Raw genomic sequence first — 12,942 nt, 5'->3', positions numbered from 1 at the left:
ATGCCAGTCCCTACTTACTTTACATATTCCTTAAATTTTAATTTTAATAAGCCTGTAAGATAATAAATCAGACAATTCAAGTGGTTTAGGATGCAAACTATGAGCAGATTATGTAGAGGGGTTAGAAGAGAGGATTACACATGTTGTAACAGTGATACAGACCTTTGCAGAAATACTCATACTTCCCTACCATTTCCACTAGGGATTTTGATTTTGGCCACCGATTATTTTTATTAAGGTCACAGTACACCTTCAGTGTCCCAGTCTGTCGGACTCCTGGAGCCACTCGCTGTTTGCTGTAACTGCAGTACAATTGCTGCTTTCATGTGTTGTTGCCAAAGTCTTCCAATAACTGAGAAAGTTATTATATTTGGAGCAATAGTTGCTTTTTATTCCCCAGGGGTTTGAAAAATCGCAAAAAATATTGACAAATTCACTAATTTAGCAAGAGTGCTGTGATCATTGTTAACTGTGTACGTGCAGACGGGACCCGGTAGGCGGTTCTGTCGGTCATCTGGGAGAAGGAAGCTGGTCATACTGTGGACATTTAGTTTTAGTCAGCCTTACACCTCAACTTCTGTATGTTTGTGCTTGTTCCCACCACTTGATTGTAGGGATAGTAAAAAAAACATGAACACGATCGGCTTCTATGAACATGATCGCTAACATCATGTTGTCTCTAGTGAACGTCATATCAAATCTGCATACCAGACAAAATCAGGAAAGATCAGATTTGACTATTTATGTGCAGCAGCTTTGGAATGAACACACTGTTGCAAATAACAAATCTGATCACAAAATATTGCAGTCAGACAGGCAGAAATAAGCATGATTGCTTTAACAAATTGATTGTTTGCCAAAGAGGACTTACCTGAGTAATTATCATGTCTCAGCACTGTGTTCAGTGAAAGACAGAAATAAGTGTCAGACCTACACAGTGTCTGCTGCAGAGCTATGATACCTTAGCTCTTAAGAGTACTGTTCTATTACAAAATAACATCAAAGCCCATTAAGGAGTTAGGATGGCCTAACCAAAGCCCAGTTCTCAGTCCTGTGTTGCAAATTGCTGCCTATCAAATTGAGTGGAGCGTTAGTTATTTTTGGGCATAGATTTCAGTCTGTAGATACGTAAAGCTGGTAGAGATGAACCCCCGTAGGTGGATTGTGGGAAGAAGCCCGAGTAGCCTACAGGAGAACACTTGCATGCTAACTCAATGCAGAAAGTCTCCAGGCCAGGATGTTCTAGCTGGAGCACACCGCACTTTTCAGATTTTTATTTGTGAAAAATTTTCCTTTCACTTCACAATTCTGCACTACGTTCGTCGCTGACAATTAAATCCACTAAAGTTTGTTGTGAAGTGACAAAATCTGAAAATATTTGCGAAGTTTTGATGCTTTTTCTAGTATGGAAAGCAAATCATTCAAAAGCAAAGTTTTCTACACGGGGAGTTGGATCGCCAGGCGCAGTATTTGGGTGGGGGGTGGGGGGGAACGCCTTGTTTTTGTTATTTTATCACAAGAGAAGCTGAGACTGAGGTGGGGGTCCATGACGGTTGGCTCAAATTACCCTTTGGAGGATGCTTGGTGCAGCTGAGCACACTGCGCTGAAAGAGCCCTTCTTTTCAACCCCAGAAAAAGTCGTCCACCAACTCAGACCCCGCTCCTGTTCCCAAAAAAAAAGAAAAAAAAAGAAAACACCCTTCTGCTGCAGACCCCCTGCTCCTTCCTGCCTGCTTCCCCTGGCTGCAGACCAAGCGCTTCATGTGGCTGGACTGGAGCGGGCCGGGGATGGCCCCCCGCCCCTGACCTCAGAGGACACTTGTTTTCCAGTGGGATTGAGGGCGTGTTGGTGTTGGCAGGGTGGAGCACGGAGTTGAAGGGGTTCGGTCCGAGTTTTTTCTGCTTTTTCTTTTTTTTTTTTTTTTTTTCCCCCAGGAGCGAGGGTTTGTGGGGATTAAAAGAGCGGGAGCACTTTCACATGCCCTCTTTCGTGGAACACCTCCATACACCTGCAGAGAGAAATGATTCGTTCACATTTCCGACATGTTAAAGCTCAGCTAACCAGATCCCTCAGAAATAAACACGTCCCTCTCATTCAGGAAGTTTATTATGTTGCGGGTGCTGTGGAAAATGCAGGTGACGCCCTTCCTGAAGGGAAGGGAAGATGTTGTGCAGCGGCGACGCGGCTGTAATTGCTGAAGCTTCGTGCTTCGACTCGCCCCAGCGAGCTTTGTTGCCCTGATTAGGTTTATTGTGATGGTCAGAGCAGATCTCACGTTGTTGGGAGTTTGTTTACCGTTCCGTTGGAGTTAGCCAAAGGAGCTGGAGAGAAAGAAGGGGACGGAGGGCCCAGAACAAAGAAACTGTTCACGGACCTGCTTGACTAACGGAGGGTTGAAAGGCTTTTATGGACAAATCCGAATGGACCCAGAACAGAGAGAAGGGGGCACGCAGGCTCAGTTGACGTTGCGAATCATATACAGTGTCGAGCGACAAAAAGCTCCTCTTGCACACACAGATTAACTCTGATTTGTCCTCGCCTATCACCTAAATAAACATCCCGATGGTGCATGCAGAGAGCCGTTTACCCAGGGGTACGGGGTTGTTGGCCTGCAGGGCTTTGGACTGGATGCTGAGTTTTCTAGGGTCGCAATCTGCATCTCGGATCAGCGTTAAACTCACTGGAACAGATGTTCATCATATCACTGACGGCATTTTGGTCAACAGTTTTTGTTTTGTTTGTTTGTGTTTTTTTTTTCAAACATTTTCCCTGCGACTTTGCTAGCTGTTATTCGAGCAGGTTTGACATTTGGCTGCGTTTTGAAGACGGGTGACACCACCGTGAGGAAAACCGAAAGACTCGGTAATAAGTTGAATGAAACAGAAAACAAACGCCCTCATACTGAGACTGTGTGGGTGTTGACGAGAGCCTTGCATCCTGATCCACCTGTTCCTCGTTGATACTATCAGCCACAAGAAACAAAAAATTCATTTTATCTGTCAAAAGTTGTCATATACTCGCGCTGTTATTTAAACGTTAACCCATTGTGTCTCTGAGAGTAGGTGGGTGGGGTGAGTGCTGCTCATAGTTTTGACTGTAGGTGGTTTTGAGGTTTTGCTGCTTTGTCTGTTTATGAGACATTTAAGGATCGCTAGTGTACATTAGTCGCATTCCCCATCACTACAGTCTTCAGACTGTAGGCGGCCTCGCAGGGACTCTGCCCTCTGTGGTTATGTTTAACTAACAAACTGGAAGATTTACTCTTATTTAGATTAAGGGAAGCATGGATTAATTGCTGTCTCTTTTAGGAAAACAAAGTAGATACAAATGTTTTCTTTCTAAAAAAAAAAAAAAAAGTACGTCAATAATCTGCATGAAAAAAGCTAAAGAAAATCATGCAAGTAGCTGTATGATATCCCCATGACGTTGGAACCTTGACTGAAAATATCAGTATGACTAAAGGTCGTTTGTAACCTTGATTTTCTTTATCATTATAGGCAAAAATATCAAATGAACATGAGGTAAATTTAACTCATTTGGTGTGTTCGGCAATAGGAAAACGCACAGTTGCAATATTATTGTTCAATATCAGTTTTCAATGCGAATCATACCTGAACCCACATCTTTCTCTGTCTTCACTGCTCCCATGTCATCACAGTGTCCACACGTCTCTGTTAGCTTTAGCATCTGCCTTTTCCATCAGGAGTGAGCATCAAGTGCAGCCGATGTCCATTGGACTGACTGGATCAGTTTTGCAGTGTGGAGCTTCATCAGTCATGTATTGTGTCCAAGCAGTCTTTTGTGTTATCGCACATTAATATTGCAGTGACAATTGCTATTCGATACATTTATCGAGTCATTTATTTTATTTCAGGATAAGTTAAATCTGGAAACCATCTCAAGCTAAAATGCAAGACACTGAAAATAAAAATAAAAATAGTTGTTAGAACTACTTATTATGTAAATATAGAATATTTTCTTATTGGAGACAAATACAAATCTGCTATTTGTTGTTCTCAAGCAAATGGTTTAAACTTTTCAACCCAGTGTTGCCACTGAGACTCCAATGCACCTCAGGCATTGAAAAAAAATCTCACGGTCCAACTCAAAGTGTTCGCCATCACTGGTCCCGTTTTCCAGCACAAGATCAGGCCGTGACGGTCAGAGCTCACATGGAGCAACGTTTTGCTTCTGCAGCTTTAAGGACGATCCTCTCCACCTGCGTGGGTTTGTGTTTGTGTGTGGGTGCGCTCATGATTCTTGACAGGTGCTGACTCATTTTGTTCTTGTGTGCTTGCTTGCAGACGTGCCAAGCTACGACTCTACTTGGAGCAGTTGAAGAAGCTGGTGCCTTTGGGTCCAGACAGCACAAGACACACCACCCTGAGCCTGCTGAAAAGGGCCAAAATGCACATTAAGGTACTCAAAGAGCACGCCACAACAAAGTAAAAAAAAATAAATAAATACAATGTATGTGGTTGTAACTGGTTGCTACTGTTCCAAACCACAGCTTATGCGGTTTATTTTTATCTCACAAAACTACCAAATGTGCTTTTTTTTTTTTTTTTTTTTTTTTTTTTTTGGACTGGTATGCTGATAAAATCAGCACTTGTGGGTTTTACCTGTTAAATGTTGTGCCTTGTCCTGGCTTTTTATATGATTGACCATCAAAGAAGCAGCACTTAATTGTGTTATGGTAGGAAAATTAAACGCTTTAAGCTTTTAAAAAAAACACATTTAAAAATGAAAATCATTGATGGGTATTCAGCTACATTTATACTCTGATACCCCTAAATAAAATCCAGCTAAACAACAAACTGCCCTTGTGTTTATTAACTCTGCTCAGGATGAAGTTAGTTTCTGAATGAACACTTTTTTTTTTTTAAGATATTTTTTTCTTAAAATCACGTAAAAACCATGTGTCTATTTAATTTCAGCTCACATTTATGCCCTGTTTTGTGCTGATCCATTACACAAAATCCCAAGTTTGGGGTTTAACAGTATACGCTACATAGTTTTGCAAGACACTGTTGGCTATCACAAAATGCTGCATGTATTTTGTGCGAGCACGTTTGATTTAAACAAATATGTCCTTATAAAATCCTTGCTCTCCTTTTTTGTTTGTTTGTTGGTTTTTTTTGCCATTGTTTTTGTAATCTTCCAATCACATTCAGAAGAAAAAAAAACAAGAATTCAACAGTGAAAGGAAGAAAAACAAGTTCAACATATGAGTCAACAAAGTGGACTTTACAGAGAAGTGGGTGGCTGATCTGTAGATAAGAAGATGATATAATGTTTGGAAGCGGCTCCTCTATGGTTCATGGTGAGATCAGCTCACCGATACGAGGATCCGCTCGACGCACAGTGAGCAGAAATACAGAAATGCTTAAGAAATGCTGCTGGTGCATGGACTGTGAGGCTGCAGAAGGCGACCTGTGGGTACAGTTTAGGTCATGCTGCACTGATCGTGCTGTTTACAGGCAGCAACACTGTGGTTGGGTGGAAAATTCAAACGTCAAGAGTTTTAACCCCTTATTTCCTGTTTTTCGAGCTCAGACGATGCACGCTGATTCTCGTCACTGTGCTGAGCTTTCTCATCTCACAGGAGGCCTCGGGGCCCGGGGTGGCTTTGATTCACCACCGAAAACTTTCAGATGCAAACGAGCGCAAAATATAACCTCACACAGAGTCTGAATATGACTGTGAAGCTCATGTTTATTTTTTGCCTTTTTGACCTGGAAATCTCTCTGCTTTTAGTAGCTACACTCATGAAAGTTGCTTGTGTGGAGCTTTAGTGAGTTTGATCGAAGTGTGGATGTTTGCAGATACAAAACAAAACCTGCTTTTCAAAAGCCTTCTGCATCTACAATGATGACTGAATGATTGCAGCCACCTCACTTAATGGTAACTTTGGCAAAGACGTGTTAAAAGTAGTAAAAGAAATTCATCTTCTGTTGCAGATGAATAGCCCCCGCCTGAAAATGTTAAAATCCAACCTTTCATGTGAAATTAATATATATTTTTTGCAAAATCATTGATCCCAGTTCACCACTTCCTATTTGTCCTTTGGCATAAATATGAAGCAGAGGCAGATTTCTCTTAGCTGCTCTCCAAAAAATTCAGCAGCGACACTAATCATTTTAGAGCCGCAATAAAAAAACAAAAAGCATAAAAAGGAACTTGCATATCCACAGCAGGACCTTGCACTATTTTCATGTACCGTTTCAATACTATATTTGCATTTTCATTTCCTTTAATTCACTTTCACAACACAATTTTACTGGTGATCGTGCATCCAGTTAAAAGAAGATCTGACGGGGAGGGGGCGTGTTTGGGCCAAGATGAAATTCTCCGCTCACTCTTTGCCTTTTTTTTTTTTGTATGTTTTGTCTGCAGAAGCTGGAGGAACAGGACAGAAAGGCTTTAAATGTGAAGGAGCAGCTTCAGAGAGAGCACCGCTACCTCAAACGCCGCCTCGAGCAGCTCTCCGTGTCGGGGTCCGTGGAGCGCATTCGCACTGACAGCATGGGCTCCACCATCTCCACCGACTCAGAGCAAGGTACGCTGACGCTTCAGAGGAAGTCTGAGGAACTAAAGTGAAGTTTCAGCATTTAAACAGTAGATTCTGCAGGCCAGAGGACATTTCATTTTATCTGTGCCACAATCAACCACTATCTGTGGCACATAGCGCAAGTAGCACATATTTAAAACTAAGAAAACATGGGCTTTATTCATTTTAAATGAATATATTTCTTGTGTAAATGACCATAGTACATCTGCAGCTCTAACTAGACATTAGATCTAAACTGGCTGCCTGAACTATGGAAGCTATGGGCTAATCATTTCTAATCAAATGTCCAAACTTTTATAAAGACTGCAGAGATGATGTGGTAATATTCATCTATTAATGTTACTTTTCATGAAAACTGTTTAGGTTGTTTTTAGGTTGTTTATGGAAGAAAACTAACAGTGCACATCACCCTGACTGTGCACTGTTACTATGAAACATGGTGGTAGCAGCACCATCCTGTGGGGCTGCTAAGGACAGGACATTCCTGAAGAAAATAAAAAAATTAGTTTGCAAGTTTACCTGTGGAAAAGTTTAAACACCATGCATTATATCCCCTTTTTGTTGGTTAATCACGTATAATTTGTATAAAACAGACTGAGGTTTGTGGCTGTAAGACGACAAAATGTGAAACAATTCAGAGGGGATGAATACTTTTGTCCTCCACATGTGAAGAAGTAAAGCGGCCTCGTAGCTTCACCCAGCCGCGCTCTAAAATGTCCAGCCTGATCAGGCAATTATCCCAACACTGTCAGCAGGTTAGTCCCCCAGGGGTTAAAAGGTTAACACCTCAGATTACAGATAAAGAGGCATTTCAGCTACTGCGTCATGCGGCCTGCCTGCTGCGTGTCGGAGCAAGTTGTGGTGTCCGCTGCAGAAATAACAGACCGTCTGAGTTCAGGCTGGTTCTATATGTGAAAACCATTTCAAATCTCAGGAGAACTCAGAAGAACCAGTTGCATCGGTGGACTGGTGTTCAGAGATAAGAAGGTTGTCGGTGTTGGATCTTCACGCCGCTTTATAGCTTCATTCCAGAATGGGAAGCTACAGGATGTCTGCTAATAAAAGTCTGGTGTCAGAGTTTCCTGAAAAGTCTTGGCTTTGCGCAGTTTTAGTGTGTTTACTAATCCTGCGTTAAGATAAACACGTTTGCAGTTGTTTGTCCGTGCATGGGGGATTACCTGCTGGAGCACAAAAGAGCTCCTTGTTTGCTCCGAGTTGAAGGCAGCCCAAATCCAGGTTTAATCAGCAGGCGCAGCCCGCTCCCTCACAGGTGTGCCAGCCATATGTCGCAGTCGAGCGGAAATCAACGTTTTTGCTTGTTGTCTCCTTGTGTTTGCGCAAACAGAGGTGGACATCGAGGGCATGGAGTTCACCCCGGGCGAGGTGGACAGCATAGACAGCATCAGCGACGGCGAGGAGGAGGAAGAGGAGGAGGACCACTACGGCGTCCAGAGCAGCTCCAGCGACACCAGCTACACAGCCGCACATTCCCACAGACTGCAGCCGCACCACTGTTAGGCACCTTCCGTCGCTCAACCAACCAGTTCCTCCCAGCGTTTTGATTTTCCTTCCTGATCCCCCCCGCCCCCCGACGGCGCCTGTTACCTGCGTCAGACCGGTCCACGACGGCGGTACGGCTTCCACCTGTTCCAGGCCACGCCTCTGCAGGCTGACAAGCTAGCCGAGCCCCTTCCTGGCACCCCTCAACCCCCAACGCATCCTGCCCCCCCGCCCCCCCACACAGCCCCTTCTAACCGAGTGTTGCTGCAGGCTCAGACAGCGCAGAGGAGAGTTTGTGGCTTTTCTTTCTGATAATTAGAAAGATAATTACTTAATCAGGCAGTGAAGAAGAACAGCTTTGACCTGTTAATCGCCTAATGCAAAAGCAAGGTTCATTTATCTTCCTGAGGAAAAAGTATTCAGACAAGGCTTTGCACTAGAAAAAAAAAAAGAAAAGCACTTCTGTTTGTCATCCTTTACATAGAGAAATGACTGTTGCTAAGGATTTATAGCCATCTTGAAGCTTTCTGCTGACAAATGCTACGAAATTTCCAACAAACTACATTGAAGGTTATGATTGTAATGTGAAAAATGTGAAAAGCTTCCCGGGGTGTGAATACTTTTCCGAGGCCCTTGAAAGGTCACATTAAGAGCACGTTCACACCCTCGAACTTACCAGTCCAAATACATCGACCCTTTCCTGTTTTCACATCTTCATCACATCCTGAATGCACAGCCAGGTTGTTGTTGTTTTTTTTTTACCCACAACCTTTTTTCATAGTCAGTTCATCTTTCAGTGAAGACGACAGGAGAAACATCAGAGCTGCAGGAGCAGAAACAGTGTAAATAGATAATCCAGTTACTGTCCACGTCTCCCTCTGGTTGGGTCGCCTAACCACTAACTCCACACTACTGACCACTACACTATACCACCAGATGGTGTGGATGGACTACTAATTCAGAGAGAAAAACAGGAAAGAAGGAGCTGCCCTACAACTATAAAAACCCAAACATTGTGTTTTGTTTTTTTTTTTTCCCTTCTCAGTAGCGAATTGATGTAGCAGATAAGAGGCTTCCCTCTTACGTTTTGAAGTGATCCCGGCGGACCACGAGCTATTGTCATTGGGAGATTTTTATGTTGTGTTTTGTTTCTTTAGCCCGTAGACGGTAAGCTGACCTTTGCGTCGGATTCACTAACTGACCTCTGCCCGTCTGCACAGCGCCACCTAGCGATAAGAATTGGAAAAATCCTCTGCAGCTCTGTTGCTTCGCCTGAATTTACAGCGTCCGATTAACAGGTCAAAGCTGACAAATCAGTGGGAAACTGTTCTCGTTCTGTTGAGGGATAGAGAACTTAGCAAACTAATCCTGCAGTTTTTCCAGCAGAAGTAATAATCTTCTCTTTGCTTTCTCCTACCATTTATTATTATTATTATTATTATTATTATTATTATTATTATTATTATTCCTCTCGGCTTTTCTGGGTGAATTTTCCCCAGGCTTTGACTGTAACCGATGCACAATAGTGGTTATGGACGGACGAGGCGCCTCCTGTTGCTCTCTGACGGTGTTAGTAATCAATATGTTCCCCCCGACCTCCACCTCACTCAACCCCCACCCACCCACCCCCCGGCCCTGGTCTTTTTGCAGTCTGTAGAGCTTGGCACTTTAAAAAAACAAAACAAACAAAAACAAAACAAAACAGAAAAGCAGCTCGTCCACTACGACGGGTGGGTCTGACCAAAAAAATACAAAACTGCTAAAAACAGAAGAAAAAATAAAAATAAAAAAAAAACCCTGGAAAGAAAAGAAGCTACTTGTCACTTAAAGTGAAACCAGCTAGTGTAGTCTATATTTCTTGTACTGAGTTTTGTATTATATTTTCCTAAATGTTCTCTAAAGCTGAAAAAAAAGTCAAAAAAAGAGTGAGTATATCTATCTATATCTATAAATATATATCTATATAAGAGACAGACAGACAGGAGGCCAGGCTTGTTGAAGGGAGAGTGGGGGCAGGGGAGCTCATACACTGGCCCCCTCTCTCTTGGTTGACTCTCCTGCTGTCATTCTGTGCCTTGGTGAGCCTTCCTCCTCCTCTCCCTCCTCCTCGTTACCTCCCCAACTCAGGTCACACTCCCCCCTCCTCCTCCTTGTTTTCTCTACACTTCCACAAGCAGAGGGGTATTGTGACGACATCAGAATCCCCCCCCGCCCCCCCTCCATCCGAGCCCCCGCCCCACCCACCGCCCCTTGGCTTCTGCTTGGAGCCACCGCTGCACCCTGCACCCTGTCCAGGACCCCCCCGCACCCCTCCTCCCCCCACAGAAACCTCTGTCATGGAAATAAACAAAAAAGACACACACTGGTGAACTCCCATGGCAGCTTCTATTCACTCCCCAGCCCCACCGAACGAACGGACACCAGCGGGGGGCTCTAAACGTCTGGGCTTGAAGCTTCTTCATCTTTAATTTTTTTTTTTTTTTTACAATTATTGTATTTTGACTAAATGTTTGTTCTGCGGGAGCCACCCGGGAGAGGAGCGATAAAAGAATAATCCAATCAATGGCAGCTTAAGGTGTTATCCTCCGAGCTCCCAGGTGGTCCGTCCCAAACTGAAAAAGAAAGGAAAAAAAAAAAAAGAACTAGTGTTACCCATCGATCAGGAGGACTTCTCGACTCACAGCAATATGACCATCTTGTGCTTTCAGACAAGGGAGGGTGGGCAGGGCAGGGATTTTTAAAGACAAGCAGGTGGTTTATTTTGCTTTTACTCTGTGGTGCATTTATGGTGACCAACACTTTTTTTTGTTTGTTTGTTTTTTACCTCCTATCTGCACTCTCTCCATACACTGCAGGAGGGCAAAAAAAAAGAAAGAAAAAAAGAGGAAGAAACCCAACCCCAGGTTAAATTAATTTTCTTTTGGTCATAAAAAGTTTACATTCATGTCAGAGCATTTGTACATGACTGTTTGTTGCAAAAACTAAACAAACAAATGAAAAAAAAAAGGCATCCATGTTGGTCAAAATGAACAACTGAGTATACTATTATTGAAGGCATGGGATGACTCTCTCGCACAGAACCTCCTGCATGGAACGCAACAGGGATTGGGGCGAGTCGAGAGTTGGATGTGAGATTATGATGTTTCAGTTCTGTCATTGGATAAAAAAAAATGGCACACGCAGTCATGCTGAGTGGTTTACTGAGCAGCCGACCAGACGTTAGTCGACATTCTGGTTAAGTTTTAAAAGGGGGAAGGCGTGTATGGAGGTTCCTGTAAAGATGTGCCTTTTCTAAGCAGAGATTGTACCAGTTGACTAAATATAAATATACATATATAAACACACATGCAAGCGAAGATGAGTTTTGATGATGGCTACTGCGTAGGCATGGACCAGTTGCTGGTATTGAGGATTTAAAAGGTTCAGGTTCCAAAACCACAAAAAAACTAAAAGTAGGATTACAGTAGAAATGCACCAATTAGGCTTTTTCTGGCCAGGTATCAGGTATCGCCTGACAATTAAAAAAAAAACATTTTTAGAACTGCAACATAAAGGACAAACATCTGAGTGGTGGAGGTTGTAGTTCTGAATTCAAAAGAACATTAGGAAATGACAAGGCTAACCTGATTGGCTAGTTCTGAGGCTCTGGATGATTGATTTTTAAAAGTCCTTTTAACAATATTGATATTGGGTGGAAACTGGTCAATTCCGATATCCTAATGATTTATCAGTACATCTGTAATTGAAAGGCCCTTTAAATGAAATGCCAAAATAAGGCTCTGGAATGACCAGATTGGGGGTTTTTCTTCAGGTAGATGGAGCCTCAGTAGCATGATGCTAGCTGTTCCACCTGCTAGTCAGGTGGTTGAAAACAGACTTTTTGTGCTCATGAGATGGACAGCTCTGGATGCTTTGAAACAAACACAATTTAAATATTTTATATTTTTCTGTTATCACCATGGTATTTATTTTTTCTTAACATTTTATCGTAAGAATGTCTTTACTGGCCCATGCCTACTTTCGCGTTACTGTTGCTCAGAGATTAGCTTTTGGTGTAGTGCACTTTCTGCAAAGCTTGTAGGTTTGGAAACATCGACGGGCTCGAACAAAATATCATCAGCACACCTTGATCGGGGATCAGAATCTGTTGCTGCTTTTTAAATCCACACAATGACTTCCATTAGGAATATTATTCCTGCCAAACGAATGGTCACTTTTATTCCTTCCATGATTAATTAAGAATTTATGTCTTGTAATACGACATGGATAGCTTTAAGTACCCTTTAGGCTTTAGGTCAGCTTTCCGCCCTTTTTCAACCTTCATCACACCTTCACACGTAGAGGTAGAAACCCTCCAGAGCCGCATCAGCAGGAGGAACTCTGGCTGGGGGTTTAGTACAGAGGATGATGGAGAAACAGTTGGGGACCGGCGTGCTGAGCAGGGGAGGGAGAGTTCTGTGCCAGAGACCTGTGAAATATGTTCCTTTATAAAGGATGTGTAATTTGCATACAGAAGATGTTAAGTTCCTTTTTTGGGGGGGGTTTGTTTTTGTTTTGTGCGTATGAGCGCGTCTACACGAGTACCTGGTGCTGGCTACATTTTAGCAAACACTTGAAGGTATTGTGTGTTGTCTCATTGTAATATAATTAAAATGTTTTATACATAAACACGTTGCTGTGACTTATTCATGCACGCAGCTGAGCAAAGCAGCAGGAAAAGGCAGATAAAAAGAGCTGAAATGTTAGGGGGGCTTCCTGTTTGGTTTGTGCAGCTGTGAAGCTGAAGTCTGGAATATTAACTTTTAAAGGTCAGAGTGGAGCTTCTTGCTGCAGCAGCAGAAAGACGTTAGCTGATCCCATAAACAATAAG

The 12,942-nt window shown here is 42.8% G+C and overlaps 1 protein-coding gene across 1 annotated transcript in view; it reads left to right on the top strand.

Moving 5' to 3' along the window:
- mxd4 (MAX dimerization protein 4) overlaps nucleotides 1-12,740 on the top strand; it is a 33,303-nt gene extending 20,563 nt beyond the window's left edge. Inside the window, exons 4-6 of the mRNA XM_008411950.3 lie at nucleotides 4,306-4,420; nucleotides 6,398-6,560; nucleotides 7,918-12,740. Of these exons, the coding sequence (XP_008410172.1) occupies nucleotides 4,306-4,420; nucleotides 6,398-6,560; nucleotides 7,918-8,090 (451 nt within the window). The 3' untranslated portion in view covers nucleotides 8,091-12,740. The remainder of the gene's footprint in view (nucleotides 1-4,305; nucleotides 4,421-6,397; nucleotides 6,561-7,917) is intronic.
- Nucleotides 12,741-12,942: the final 202 nt, after the last annotated feature.

This window comes from Poecilia reticulata, chromosome 1 (genome assembly GCF_904066995.2).
Source record: "Poecilia reticulata chromosome 1, P_reticulata-male-v2, whole genome shotgun sequence".
NCBI classification, from domain to species: domain Eukaryota; kingdom Metazoa; phylum Chordata; class Actinopteri; order Cyprinodontiformes; family Poeciliidae; genus Poecilia; species Poecilia reticulata.
This window is presented reverse-complemented; position numbering and strand designations above follow the sequence as displayed.